Source organism: Monodelphis domestica, chromosome X, assembly GCF_027887165.1.
Source record: "Monodelphis domestica isolate mMonDom1 chromosome X, mMonDom1.pri, whole genome shotgun sequence".
NCBI classification, from domain to species: Eukaryota; Metazoa; Chordata; class Mammalia; order Didelphimorphia; family Didelphidae; genus Monodelphis; species Monodelphis domestica.
Genome location: NC_077235.1, coordinates 3,828,022 through 3,843,137, shown reverse-complemented (window position 1 = coordinate 3,843,137; position 15,116 = coordinate 3,828,022). Strand labels below are relative to the sequence as shown.

At 50.5% G+C, this 15,116-nt stretch overlaps 1 protein-coding gene across 3 annotated transcripts in view; it reads right to left on the bottom strand.

Annotated features, from left to right (window-relative positions):
- Positions 1 to 6,967: 6,967 nt before the first annotated feature.
- AKAP4 (A-kinase anchoring protein 4) overlaps positions 6,968 to 15,116 on the bottom strand; it is a 40,148-nt gene continuing 31,999 nt past the window's right edge. For 2 of the 3 annotated variants that reach the window (XR_008914658.1, XR_008914657.1), the window contains exons 5-7: positions 14,281 to 14,376; positions 10,999 to 11,516; positions 9,709 to 9,967 (exon numbers count right to left, since the gene is read on the bottom strand). Coding sequence is in view for 1 of the 3 variants with exons in the window: in XM_007507741.3 (XP_007507803.2) it covers positions 7,164 to 7,319; positions 7,528 to 9,702; positions 10,999 to 11,100; positions 11,466 to 11,516; positions 14,281 to 14,376 (2,580 nt within the window). In the remaining 2 variants the exon portion in view is untranslated. The other variant, XM_007507741.3, reaches the window with a different exon arrangement.

Here is a 15,116-nt window from a genome sequence, read left to right as displayed (position 1 = left end):
CAGAGTCCTCTACTCTACCCCACCCACTGCCCTAACTCTTCCCCCTCCAATGTCAATGCCATGCCCAAAGTCAAACGTGGTCATGTGCAGCTCTTCCTAACAAGAGTTGGTGATGCAATGGTGAGCAGAGGACTCGGGGCGAACCTCGCCTCTCACTTACTCCCTATGTGGCCTTGGCCAAGGTGCTCTCCTCTCTGAGGTTCAGCTTCTTCCTCTGTAAAATGGTGGGAGTGGGGGAATGGCCGTAGAGCTCTCGGGTCCCTTCCATCTCTAACCTCCTGTTCAATAGCACTGGGCTCCAGAAGACACTGGATTGGAGCAGATCTGAGCCTCCTTTCCACCCCTCCCCAACGCCAGCCAGAACCTCAGAACAAAGCAGCCATTCGTCCTGGGAGGACACTGTAGCTTCTCATGCCTTGACCTGACAGAGTCAAGATGGACTGATAATCTGAAAGAATGCTATCTGTGTACCCTGCTGAGAACTAAAGGACCATGGGAAGCAGCTGCCCCAAAACAGCCAATGAGATCAATCCAAGATTACCTAACACTCTGCACCCCCATCTTCCCCCAAACTCATGGGACCCTTTGCTAATCTTCTTGGTGTTGGGCCCCGCCTGCTGCGCTATTTAATAAAGCTTGCTGTATCGTCCTACTCTGGTCTCACAACGCCTTTTTATGTTGGACCTTCCTTAGTCAGGACTGACAGAGAGATGGAGAGAGAGGGAGGGAGGGAAGGAGGGAAGGACAGAGAGACAGAGAGACTCCACCCCCAAGTCTCTAGATCCAAGCCCAATCGAGCTTGGTGACCACTTCTCTGACACTAGTCTAGTTGGAGAGGTGAGAAGAGACTTCCTGACACAAAAGGCAGAGGGCTGGACTTCCAAGCCACTTCCTGTCTGTGAGACTAAGCTCAAATCTCTTCTTTCCTCTCTGGGCCTCAGATTCCACCTCTCTAAAATGATGAGATTGAACTCAATGACCTCCAAGTTCCCTTTCAGTTCCAGACCCACCAGGGTTCCTTCTTCTATTATAACAAAACCAAGAACTCCCAATGCAAGTTGGGATGTGAGAGGGGTCGATCCAGACTCAGCTCCCCAGACAGCATGGGGCTCTTGTTCTTTCTTTGTGTCTCTGGTCCTGGCACAGTGCTTGCTGAGACATTCCTTGTCCCCTCAGAGTTCCAAAGGGCCAAATGTCACCTCTCTCATTTGAACTTCACAGCAATTCTATCAAGAGAGAGACACAAGTATTGAGCCCCATTTTACAGATGAAGAAGAGAAAGGAAGTGACCTGCCTAAGGTCAAAGAGTTAAGAAGTGATTGAAATAATAGAACAGGTGCCCCCTTCACATTCTATTCACTTTGGAAAATTTATTCCCAAGGAACTAATCCCAAAGGGAAAAAAGTGTGGCCAGGGGAATCCCTTTGCTTCAATCAACCATAATTATTGAATGCATACCATCCATGGAACATTCTAGAGATGGTGTGCACTTATTACAGTGCCTGACATATGGTAAGTACTTAGTAAAAACACTTCTGTTCTCTCCCTTCCTTCTTTGCTATCTCATCATGAAGAGAATGTCTCTGGGTTCTCCTAGGCCTGTGTTGGCAAGCCTATGGCTTGTATGCCAGAGGGGGCTGCTTCCCTCCCCCTCTCCACATGTGCCTGAGGACATTTCTCCCATCACCCATCCCCCCTCTGCCCAGTGGCCCAATGGAAGCGCTTCCTCCCTCCCCTGTCTGGGGTAAGGTGGGGAGCTCACATGCAGCGTGAGGGTTGCGGTTTGGGTGCTCAGTCTCTATGGTCTCTAAAAAAGTTCACCATCACTGTCCTAGACTCTGCTAGGAGAGTGTAGGCCCTGGTAGGGCCACTAGGTCTAATGTTTAGAGCTGGAAGGATCTTCAGAGTCATCTAGTTCAAGCATCTCATTTTACAAAGGAGGAAAATGAGGCAGCCCTAAGAGGTTAGATGATTCCCTCCAGTTTATAAAGTAGATTACATTATAAAATGGATAGATGAGGAAACTGAGGCCTAAAGAGGCTCAGTGGGTTGCAAGTAGTAAAAGCTGGGATCAGTGATTAGAAACCATTTGTTCTTGTTCTGACTGGACTCGGGGCTCGAGTACAGACCTGGTGATGAGCAGTGTGCCATCCAATGCCCAGGGAACCAAGGCTAGAGAAGCTGAGAATCACTGGAAGCAAGCCGCAGCGAGCTGGTTTGCCTCCTGATGTGTGCATGAATGGAGTGAGCAGCTACATGGATGGCTGATTTCCTAGAACTTCTGCGCAGCTGAAATATCCAAAGTCAGTGAAATCAATTGTGTTAGTTGTGTGTTCAAATTTCTCTGCCTGCTTTTCAAGGCCTTCCCTTCCAGTATTCCATGCATGGTGTGCTCTAGTACACCTGGACTGTTTTTTGTCCCTCCGAATACTCCCCTGGGTTTTCCCTTCTGGGTGCCTTTGTTCAGACTCTTCCTCCCTCTGGGCCTAGGATCCCTTCCTTCCCTCTCTTTGACACCCATCCTTGAAGCTGAACTCCAATGCCATGCCCTCAACCTTCCTCCTCCTCCCTCCTTGAGACCTCACACGCATGCTCTCTTCTGCACCTCCCTAACACCATATGTGTACCTTCTGAGGGCTTCATGTGGGCGAGAGTTGCCTCTTCTCTAAACTGACCATCTTCTCCAACTTTGATCCAATCCAGGGTGGGTGCTCAGGCAGGTGAGCTACAGTATGACCAGGTCTGGTCTGCAGAGGACTGATGATTCTGATGGAGGCAGTAAGTGGGGAGGGGGTGGCCCTAGGAGACGGAATCTTGACTCAGTTCCTTCCTTACTTGCTGGTTGACCTCGGGCTTTCCCCCTCTTTGGGCCTCAGGGTCTTCTTCTTCCTCCTCTCTGGATGGAGGGTTTAAGGGGGAGCTACGTGGCTTGAAGTTCTCCTCTGGCAGTGCTGGCATTCTGCATTTTTGTGCTGAAATGATGGGAATGGAGATCTCTGATAGGCCCAAGATTGGCTCTGAGGTTGGGCCAGGAGTGCCCTGGTCACCCAACTTCAGGGCCCTCTCAAGCTATTTCCTTACCTCCCTGCTGAACACAAGGTGCCAGATTCCCCATTGATTCCCCTGGGCTGAGGTGAGGCTTGGGGTTGAATGCATCAGGCATCAGCCCTGTTAATCCCAGAAGCTGTGGCCAGATGTGGTGTCCACGGAGTCCAAAGGATCTGGAAGCAGGTCCTGCTGATTCTGCTCTGCTGGGCCCACCCTAACCACAGCTGGATCCTCCTCATGTATTAGCTGCCTTTGGAGTTATTTCCTTTCCTGGCTGGAGTCCAAGGGAGAGTCACTTCCCAGTATGAAGCTGGATGGGAAAGTCACAGGATCTGGGTTTCTGCCACTTACTGGGTCTGTGACCTTGACCCAAGTCCCTTCTTCTTGCCAGTTTTTCCCTCTGTAAAATGAGAGCACTGGACTCTATGGCCACCTAGATCCCTCCTAGCTCTAAAGTTGATGATCCCTCAGGCCTCCAAATGATTCCCACCCAAGTTCACCCGCCTGGGAAAATCACCAAAAAGAACCTTTTTGACCCCTCCCCATTCAAATAAATACCATATAACTGGAGAAAACAACCCACCAAGGAACCTGCCCAAGTCATCGATGATCTCCACAGCTGCCCTTGGTTTTTTTTAGGGACAAAGGGGGGTACACTTCCTGCTGGTAAAATGACAGGTTATAATGTGAACTGGAAAGACCTCCAGGAAGTGATGGAGAGCAAAAGGAGCAGAACCAGGAGAACATTGTACCCAGAGACTGATACACTGTGACACAATGGAATGTAATGGACTTCTCCATTAGTGTCAGTGCACTGATCCAGGACAATTCTGAGGGACCTATGAGAAAGATGCTCTCCACATCCAGAGGAAGAACCGTGGGAGCAGAAACTCAGAAGAAAAACATGATCAATCACATAGTTCAATAGGGATAGGATTAGGGTCTGTTAAAAGATCGCTCTACTGCAAATATGAATAACAAGGAAATGGGGTTTGAACAATACAGGGATACATGGATACCCCAGTGGAACTGCTTTGTCAGCTCTGGGAGTGGGGAGGGAAGAGCTGGGGAGGGGATCGTGGATCATGTAACCACAGGAAATGTTTCTAAATAAAAAAGGGGGGGAATAACAGGTTATAGTCCAGTGTAGAACTGCTTACTTGGAAGGGTTCTGGATTTCTCCACCTCTGATTGGTGCCAGCAAAATGATCAAGTCAGCCAAGTCTTTCCCCCAGGAATTTAAATAGGCTCATGAGGTCACAGATTTAGAGCTGAGAATTGTAAAGATCATCTGGTCCAACCTCCTCATTTGCAGATATTGAAATTGAGGCCCAGAGTCAGGAAATAGCATATATATAAGGTCACGCAACAAGTAACAGAGCTGGGGTTAAAAATTCATTTCCATTTGACTGATTAAATAGATCAGGTAGTATTACTTATGATAGATGGTATATGGTAGGTAGCTGCATTCACTTCAAAAAATAGCCCTTCCCTTCCATCTTAGAATCAATACTGTGCCTTGGTTCCAAGTCTTTAGAAAAACAGTAAGGGCTAGGCAACTGGGGTAAAGTGGCTTGCCCATGGTCATTAACTAGGAAGTGCCTGAAGTCAAACCTGAACCCAGGACCTCCTGTCTCCAGCCTTACTAGCTTTCTATCCATTGAGCCACCTATGCTTTTCCCTATCATATGATCCAATGAGCATTTTTCAGAAAGTGATTCTTTCCCCACTGTTGACTCTTATGGATAGCAATAATAATAGCTGACACGTATTTACACAGGGTGTTGTGTGCATGTGGCCCTCATAACAACCCTGGGGTGGTGGCTGCTTCAGGGGTCATCATCCCCATTTTCTGGAGAAGGAAGCAAAAGCTCAGAGAAGTCCAGTGACTTACCTTGGTCACACAGTGAAGAAGTGTCAGGATCAGGGTCTGGAGCCAGGACTCTCTCCATTCTCCCAGACTACATCCTTTCTAGGAGCTCGATTCAGTCCCGGGACACCAGGCAGTTTGAGCAACTGTCCCTTACATCTGAACTGAATGAAAAATGTATTGGGAAGGCTGGAGTCCTACACCACCACATCTTTCTGCCCTCTTCATTTCCCTTGATTTCCCCACATGCTACTTGGAGGGCTTGTTGGGAAAGGAATTCCACGGTCTAACAGTAAAGAATCCTCAGTGGACGTGCCATTGGTGGTGCTACATCCAAAACAGACTGGTGGAGGAATAAGAAATACCCATGCAATTGGTTCCAAATGAAAACACTAATGGAAGGCAATGTTTTGGGCAACTGACTTAGGACCCCTCTTAAACAGAGACAGTACCTTGGAGTGAGGGAATGAGGCGTTGGAAGGCACTGAAGGCCCTTGACATCAAAGATGCCTTCAGATCTCGAGCTTCCCTTTCCTCATCCATGAGCTGGAGATTGCAAGACTTAGGAGAGCTGGAGAGTTCAGAGCTGGAGATAAGGATCCTAAGCATTAATTAACCCTTTTACAGATGAGGAAACTGAGGCTTTGGGAAAGTGAGGTGTGATTTGCCCAGGCTATCCAGATAATTTGCAGTGTCTGGCTGAGGACAAGTCCAGGACTCGGCCTACTAATGGTTCATGTATGTATGTATGCCAAAAATCTCAGCTTGCCAGTGCAGTGCCCGGGATCAGGAGGACCCTGTCCGCCCTCCCTCCCACACCGAGCCTACAAGGCAGCATATGTTGGAGGGTGGGGGTCTAGGCTGTTTGATCTGCGCCTTCTTTTAGACTTTCAGCCTTCCGAAGGACTGAGGTAAATGTTCCCTGGGGCTGTCCCAAATGTTATGTTGGTGGACGGGGACTGCAGCAAGTCAAGACACCTACAAGCTCCAGGCCAGGTCAGAGGGTCACAAACAATCACTCGGGCCTGGCCACCCAGCAAAAGAGTCGAGCTCTTGCCTCCTTTTCCCCCGCCTAGTCTTTTGCACATGTGGACTCCATTGTGCTGCCTGTGCTTCCTAATTCCTTCTCTTGAACCCTGGAAGTTTGGCTTCATCTTCCCCCTCTGTACCCCCAGCACTCCCACTCCAAGCATCTTTCTCAGCTGTCAGTAGTGACTTCACAACCAGCAGATCCAGCAGCCCCTTTGGAGTTAGTTCTAAAGCCTTGGGCTTCCTAGCCGCTGGTGTCTCTCCCCTCCCTCCTCCTTCCCTTAGCTCTCCCTGTTCTTGCACTTCTCTAGATGCTGCTTCTGGCTCCTTCCCTTCCTCATCACTTCCTCTTCTTAAGGATCAACCAGTCCTCAGCCCTAAGCTCTGCTCTCCTTCACTACCAACTTCCACCAGCTATCTAGGGGGATGTCTTTTCCCGGGTCCCTCCAGACCTCCCCACCTACCTCTGGTTTACTTGGCTGGCTTCTCATGCTCACCGTAGGCACGGCCCAGCTTTTATCTTCTCTGGCAAACCTGCTTCTTCTGGCTTTGTGGTCTCTGTGACTGTGTTCATGGACTCCCTGGGGTAGGTGCGAGGGGCCCTGGCTGACTCTTTAAGGGCTTCAGAAGTGTTTATTTAGCATTCCCCTCATTTTAAACTTACTTTTTTGAAGCTAAAATGAATCTGAGGACTGGTAAAAACTACTTGTCAGGAAGGTCTTCTATCTGAGCGTTCTTCTTCCAAAGAGGGAGACTACATCTTTGTAATGCTAAGCACCCCAGCACCACCCGCCAACCCTGGCCCTGCATAAGTCTGTAGGTAAGTAAGACTTTGGTTCCATGGCACAGATTGCCCCAGAGAATTAATTGGTCCCAGATTTGAGTAATTATTAGCCATGTCCTCACCCACTGGCCCAACCTTTTCAGAATAGTATCTCCCCCTGCCCCACCTCCAGCCCATACCGCCCCTTCCTTCTTCTCCTCTGAGGCTGGTTAGGTTAAAAGACGATGATGACTGGCTTTTTTCTGAGGCATGTGTTTTATTGGTCTTGTACCCAGCTCGTTGTACATTCAATGTCATTCGTGGTACAATCACTCGTTGTGTCATTCAATACCATCGCGGAAACGTGCGTTTTACTACCATAGTGGATGGAGTGTGGCACTCCGGCTGGGACAGAACGCGGGAGTATATGGAGAGGATTCCGATGGAGTGGGCTCACAGATTAGCGAGCAGCCAGTCCAGCAGTTGTTTTCTAGCCATGTTCCCCACTGCTTCATCAAGTTGTCTTTCCTTGGCAAACTTCATGACCTCTTGGAGGAGATCTCCAACACTGTACCCTTTCTCAGCAGCCTTGGCTGACACCTCTGGAAGCTTCAGAAAGAAAGAACAGGATTAGGTCAATCACTGTGGGAGCCGTTGAGACAAAAGGACCTCAAAGATTGTCCGGATCATCGAAGTCCCAAGGGGGGAGAAGATGACCCTTCCCCGGACCCCATCTATATGCTTTAAGAGCCAATGAGCTCCCTCCACGGATGGAGCTCCCTTTGTCCCTCTCCCATTCTGAGGTCTCTGTGCTCACCTTCTCAAGCTGACCATCCTCATCTCCCATAAAGTAGAGCATGGGTACATTGAATTGTGAAGCAGCAATCCATTGGAGTACAGCTTGGAGCTGCTTCTGCAGGTTACTGGTAGAAGACTGGTTGTTAACAATGACTTCGGGTCCAGGGCTTTCATGATATGAATGGGACATCATGGCATCCTGAGCACATCTGGAATTACTGCTGGCCCGGAAATTAGCAGGGTTGGCTCCGGCTTGTTCTTCTAGTTCAGCCAGGCCTGCCCCATTGTTGCTGTACTTGGCCATGATAAGGCACAGTTTCATCACAGATTCGACCAGTTGGTCAACAAACTGACGATTGACTTGCTTCATTCCACTGATAAAATCAAATTCCTGATGATCTTGGAAGTGTTCCTCACCCCTATCGGACCGCTTTGATGTACAAGAAGAGACTTTGGATTTGGACTCGGCCCGTTTGCTCTCACCTTCACATTGCTCCTCCAGGCTGAATGGACTCTCACTCAGGAGCTTCTGGATGAGCATCAAAACAATGTTGGACATGTCCAATTTTTGAGTGTCTAGCTCTTTGGGTGAAGTGGATGGGCCAGCACATTGAGCAGTGCTTCGTGATTCCAGATGTTTCATGGAGAGTGCCTTGGCGCTCTGGCCACTGCCACATTTCTCATAATGGCCACCCTGGGTCATACTGTAGGCCATTGTAGATGCAGGTTGTTCAATGACAGGTTCTTCAAGACCATCTTTGCCTTTGGCCTGCTGGGTCAGATGGTACTGGATCAACATCAGGGCGGAGACAATCAGATCCTTGGCCAAGGAATCCGTGGAAGGGCTGATCTTCTCCCTCTTCTCTTCACGGCAGGGGCCTACTTTGGTGCTGGCATGGCACTTGGTCTGGCCACCAGTTTGTTTTTGGTTCCACATAGTAAGGCTTTCTTTGAGGATGTGTTCGCTGACTTTCTCAGCACTGGTCAGGGATTTACATTGGTCAGGCTTCATTTTCCCTTTATCTTTTCCCCCCCCTTTCATCATCTCGGCTTTCATGGCAGAAAATTCAAGGCCAGTCTGGTTCTTGTTCTTACAATCGTGGGTTCCGGCTTTCAATGATGCATAGGCCAGACTCTGAGATTTTGTTTCTTTTTTCTCCCCAAGGAGGGCACTGACTAGACGTTTCAGCATAGCCTCCATGATGTCAGCTGCATTCTGTTTGCCATGGTTGAACAGGTTTCTTTTTACAGCAGAGACAAAGTCGGAGTCAGTCATCAGGACACCAGTGATATTATGTAAGTTTTTCATGCAGGAATCGATTAAATCAGATACAATCTCTTTGGTGTGTTTTAGCAGGACTCTCTTCAACACGACACAGGCTGGGATGGGCTTGCCAGAACTATGTACTTTCAGGGTCTTCATGACAGAGACCATCATGTCAGAGGCCACTTGGTTGGCGTATACCATCAGGCCTTTGCTGATGGAGTCGGCGAACTCTTTACTGTCTCTCTGGCACATCTGTTTGTCAGATCCTCCCTTGCTCTTATTGGATAATTCACTGTATAGGAAGGTTTTCCGGTCCTTGTGATCAAGGTCTCCAGGGCTACGCATCTCAGCAGAAGTCACCTCAACTGCATCGTGGGCCATTTCGGAGGCAATCTTGCTGACTGCACTTCGGGGGCTGTTCTTGCCTTTGTCTCCTGTGGAGGCATAGATGGAGTGGTGCAAGCATTTACTTCCTCCCTCCAGCTTCTCCTTGATCTCCTTGCGAGCCATCTGGATCACAAGGGAGGACAGACGGTTGACATAGAAGGAGAGGTCATCCATGGAACATTCCCCGTCAGGGGATATGACAGCTCTCTGTGTGCTAGGTGACTTAGCCGGGGGGCTTGAAGGACTCTGATTGTTGTTGGTGTTCTTGGCTGCGGCCATCTCCAGGCGCAGGTTGTGGGGATTGTTTGCCATGTAGTCCATGCTCAGCTCGTCAGCGTAGACACTGTAGCAGTTGTCTTTATTAGGATGACTACGGTACCCACCTTCAAGGTCCCCAACTTTGTGCTTACAGCTCGAGGATGAGGGGCTCAGAGCGTGCTGGAAGCCAAGAGCGTATTTCTGGAGGTCGTTAAGGAGCCAATTGAGGACACTGATAGGGTCCGAAGGTGCTTGTTTGAAAAGGCACACAGATCCTTCGGTCTAAGGGGAGGAAGAAGCAGGATGACACACCCAGTCACAACCAGCCACAATCAGAAGTGGGGAGGGGCAGGGGCAGGGGCAGGGCCAGGGCCAGGGCCAGGGCGGCTTCCCTGTTTTATCCTTTCTGCCTGGCAGAGCAGCTCAAGATGGCACACTTCTCCACGTTTGTGGAGTTGAGGAGTGCTCACTCTAAAGTCATCTTCTGGATTGAGGCTGGCTGCAGATGTACAAAAAGCTCCCTCTCCTGCCAGTTACTGTAGCATGTCTGCAGGTGTGACGAGATGAAATACATGTAGGCACAAAGATAACAGTGACAGTGTGGATGTGGGGCAGTGTGTGCATGTGCCTGTGCGTGATGGGTGATGAGCGTGAATGGCCAGTGGGATTGGGATCCTCAGAGTTGGTCACGTCCGGCCCTCCCATTTCACAGATTGGGAGCCTGGGGGCAAGCCTCACAAGTCACCAGCTAGAGTAAGACTGACTCGGGCCCTTCATTATGCTGCTACACACACAGTGGGTGTTATGGCTGTTTGAGTACAAATAGTATGTGAGTGGACAGTTACGACAACTCACATATATGTACACACACACACGTGTGAATCCCGTGATGGTTTTTCTCGTCCCCCTGTTTCTAGAATACAAAGAAGTCGTTTGTGATCCAAGTTATCTAGTGGACATGACCAGTTGCAGGGAGGAGTCCTTATTACAGGGCTGTTCTCCATGTGCATTTATTGACGGGCACCTGGGTTACTTTGGCTGCCATTCTAACCGGAACTGCTGCTACTCTTCAGAGAGACAGCGAGTGTTGTGCACTGAGTGTACTTGGTGTGCATAAGCTGTGAGTTTTGTATTAGTGTGCGTATGCGTGTGCATGTGTGTGTCTGTGTGTGTGCGCATGTGTGTTCCTGCCCCCAGCCCATAAAGTTCTGTTTGAGAAGGTCTTGTTTCCTTCCTCCCGCAGGAAGTGCTCTATTGAGTTCTGAGTACACATAATGGCAAGGGCCATTGGACCCGCTGTCCCTCGGAGGACACTGTTTGGCCATTGTATGAAGTGTGGGAGTTTGAGATCTGCCCCCCTCCCATACAGAAAACCCAGAACTCGGGCTCTGGGCACATCGGAATTCTGAGGCTCTGGAGTGGCAGTTATGCAAATTCTGAGGGGCTTCTTGGAATGTGATTAGTTGCCAATTGTAGTCAAGCAAACAGAGGGAATGGGGAGAATGATCTAAGGGTCCCTGCTCCTGGAGAGGCGGGGTGGGGGGCATGGAAGGCCGCCCTCTTTGGGTAGGTACTTACTTTAGACTGATCTAATTTCTCTGTGTCCTTGATGACAATTATCTCCTTTTCCTCCAGACTTTCCAGGTCCAGTTCTCCCTCTGAACTAGGTCCTCCTCCTTCCTGTTGTGGATAAAGAGAGGTGGGATAACCCCAACCAAAGCCCCCTCCCCCATTCCTAGGGCACCACACACTAAGGGGGGACCCCAGAACGAGCCCCCTTTCAAGGCTGCTTGTCCTTTATCTTGCCTTCTTCCAAATCCTCATTGAGGTGATACAGATGGGAATAGAGGGCTAAGTGGATCTTGCCGCTCACTCATTCCCCTTTTTAAAAATTTGGGGTGCCTGGGTGCAAAGTGCAAATTGGAGACGACATAAAGAAGGAAAGAAAGCCCAGAAAGAGCCAAGGGGCCAGCAACTCTTAGGCTTCTACCCTTAAGCCCCATTTTAACCAAAGGGTCTACTCTTTTCCCTCTAATTACACTCGCCTTGTTGTCTTTGTCATCTACATTGAGGGTTGATACATCAACGAAGCAAATCTAAGCCAGAAGGAAAGGAGGACAACACAGGGTTAGCAAAGCATGTCATCAAGTCCTCAGAGCCCAAGGAGGATTGAGTGTCCACATTTGGTAGCCTTCCTAACTTTCCCCGCCTCTTCTTCCATTCTTCCCTATTGAAGAGTAGGCTCTTGGGTGGGCTCCCTAGGTATTTGTCATTCCATACCCTTGATTGTGTTTCTCAAAATCTCTCCCCCTCCCCTCCCTTCTCCCATCCTCCCCTCTCCTTCTCCCCTCTCTTCTCCCCCTCTCCTCTCCCTTCTCTTCCTCCCCTCCCCCTCTCTTCCTTCCCCTCCTTCTCCCCTCTCTTCTCCCCCCCTCTCCTCTCCCTTCCCTTCCTCCCCTCCTCTCCTCCTTCCCTCCTCTCCTCCTCCCCCCTCTCTTCCTCCCCCTCCCCCTCCCTTCTCCCCTCTCCTCTCCCTTCCCTTCCTCCCCTCTCCTCTCCCTTCCCTTCCTCCCCTCTCCTCTCCCTTCCCTTCCTCCCCTCCCCCTCTCTTCCTTCCCCTCCTTCTCCCCTCTTCTCTCCCTTCCCTTACCTTCCTCCCCTCCTCTCCTCCTTCCCTCCTCTCCTCCTCCCCCCTCTCTTCCTCCCCCTCCTCTCCTCCTCCCCCTCTCTTCCTCCCCCTCTCCTCTCTCTTCCCTTCCTCCCCCCTCCTCTACTCCTCCCCCTCTCTTCCTCCCCCTCCTTCTCCCCCTCCTCCTCTCTTCCTCCCCCTCCTTCTCCCCCTCCCCCTCCTCCCTTCTCCCCCTCCCCCTCCTTCTCCCCCTCCTTCTCCCCCTCCCCCTCCCCCCTTCTCCCCCTCCCCCTCCTTCTCCCCCTCCCCCTCCTTCTCCCCTCTCTTCTCCCCCTCTCCTCTCCCTTCCCTTCCTCCCCCCCTCTCCTCTCCCTTCCCTTCCTCCCCCTCTCCTCTCCCTTCCCTTCCTCCCCCTCCTCTCCTCTTCCCCTCCTTCTCCCCTCCTCTCCTCTTCCCCTCCTTCTCCCCTCCTCTCCTCCCCTCCTTCTCCTCCTCCTCTCCTCCCCTCCTTCTCCTCCTCCCCCTCCTCCCATCTTCCCTTCTCCCCCTCCTCTCCTCTTCCCCTCCTTCTCCCCTCCTCTCCTCCCCTCCTTCTCCTCCTCCTCTCCTCTTCCCCTCCTTCTCCTCCTCCCCCTCCTCCCATCTTCCCTTCTCCCCCTCCTCTCCTCCTCCCCTCCTTCTCCCCTCCTCTCCTCCCCCTCTCCTCCCCTCCTTCTCCTCCTCCCCCTCCTCCCATCTTCCCTTCTCCCCCTCCTCTCCTCCTCCCCTCCTTCTCCCCTCCTCTCCTCCCCCTCTCCTCCCCTCCTTCTCCTCCTCCCCCTCCCCCTCCTCCCATCTTCCCTTCTCCCCCTCCTCTCCTCTTCCCCTCCTTCTCCCCTCCTCTCCTCCCCTCCTTCTCCTCTTCCTCTCCTCCCCTCCTTCTCCTGCTCCCCCTCTTCCCATCTCCCCTTCTCCCCCCTTCTCCCCCCCTCCTCTCCTCCTCTCCTCCTCCCCCTCTCTTCCCATCTCCCCTTCTCCCCTTCTCCCCCTCCTCTCTTCCTCCCCTTTTCCCCCTCCTCTCTCTCCTCCCCTTCCCCTTCTCCCCTCCTCCTCCCTCTCCCCTCCCTCTCCCTTCCCCCTCCTTCTCCCCTCCCCCTCCTCTTCTCCCTTCCTCCTCCCTCTCCCCCTCCCCCTTTTCTCCCTCTTCCTCCCCACCTCTTCTGTCTTGCCATCCATCCCTTGGCCAATAACAACTAGGGTCAAAAGTGGCAGGACTTTGGGCTGATCTTGAGGGTTTGCACTCAGTGAAGATTGGAAGTGTCATTTTAATAAGGATGTCTCTCACTCCTCCCAATCTATCTTCCTTTGGAACCTCAACAGCTTTTATTAAGGACCAAGCAGATGAGAGCCAGAACTAGCATGTACCCTGGGTCAGTGCCATAACCTGGTTCCTAACTACTTTGAGCTAGTTCTTAGCATCATTGGCTGCTTAGAGGTCGCATCCAGATCCCCTGCTTGCACTTGGGAAGGCCTTCCTCATTTGGTACTATTGCCATGTCCTATGGAATTATAGTGATCAAATGGTGTGAAGGATGTTTGCAAGTGAGGGTGCAAAGTGAGGAGAGTTCTCTGTCCTGCTGGAGTCTGAGATCCTTCAAGGGAGACCTTTCTGTAAAGTTATCCTAATAGGGAAAATTGAGTGAGAAAACTGAGGGCAGTGGAGAGAAGCTGCCATATTTTCCTAAGGTCACATAGCTCCTTAGTGGCAGAAGAGCTGGGGCTGGGATTAGAACTCAGGTCCCTGGACTCTCTGAACTTCCTGGCTCCCTTTATGATATTATAATGGCCTTCAGAGTTAGTTGAGCTGAGCCAGTTGGCAGCTGCCTGGGTGAGGGGGACATTATTACATCATAGACTCTGTGAGGTAATGGCATCTGGTTGCCAGGCAACCTGGTGTTTTCCCTTGACCTCTAGTCTCCCCTCCTCTCCATTTTGCCCGATTTTAAAAATCCTTTTTCCTAAAATGTCTCCACCTCCCCCCTTCTTCCTTATCTCCCCCCTGCTATATGGTTAGCCTAAACTAAAGCTCCGTGCTCTCGCAACGTTCTCAAAGCTGAGCTAGCTGTGTGGTGGTTATGGCTGAGGATGTGCCAGAGAGGTTTGGCAGCCCCTAAAAGGCCCCAGATCTTCACTGAGCACCCTAGATGTTGTATTCAGACCCCTGAATTTTGGGGTGCTTAGTTCCTGCTTACCACTTTTCGATCCTGATCTTGTTGTCCTGTTGGGCTGTAGAGATCAACCTTGCAGACCCCTCTACGACTATGTAACCAGTCAATATCATCAGACATCTGAAATGAGACAAACGATAAATGGAACAGCTTGGGGAGAGGGTGGCCCTTTGAATTTGGGGAGGGACGTAAGCAGATTGAGGTAGGGATTCTCAAATACTGAATGAAACTTGGAATTAGCCAGTTCAACAGAAAACCGTTTTAAAAGCTTACCTTTTCTATACTGCCAATCCCTGACCTTCCCTTTAAGCAGCAGGCAGGGGGGAATCCGCGGAGTAGTTTGGGGATTCACCTCAACTCCCAAATACCTTGGAATTTGAGGGGAACAACTCTGCTATAAGGAATTTCAGCTTTTGGTCTTGCCCCCAATTTGATCCTACTGGCAAGACCCTAGAAGTACTTGTCTGTTTCAGAAAAAATTAGTTAGGGAAAAACAGACACACCCACCCCCCAGACCCAAGAAATTGGACTATTTTAGGAGAAAAAAGGGGGGAACCTCCTTTTTTCTCATCCCCTAGGGCTTTAATAGCTTTGAGATTAAAAAAGTAATATAGACTTCCCTCTACATGAACTAGAAATGCCCCCAGAAAAAGCCTAAAAGAGATAAGAAGAGAAGGAAAAGAAGGAAAGGAAAGGAAAGGAAAGGAAAGGAAAGGAAAGGAAAGGAAAGGAAAGGAAAGGAAAGGAAAGGAAAGGAAAGGAAAGGAAAGGAAAGGAAAGGAAAGGAAAAAGGAAAGGAAAGGAAAAGGAAAAAGGTAAAGGAAAAGGAAAAGGAAAAGGAAAAGGAAAAGGAAAGGTCT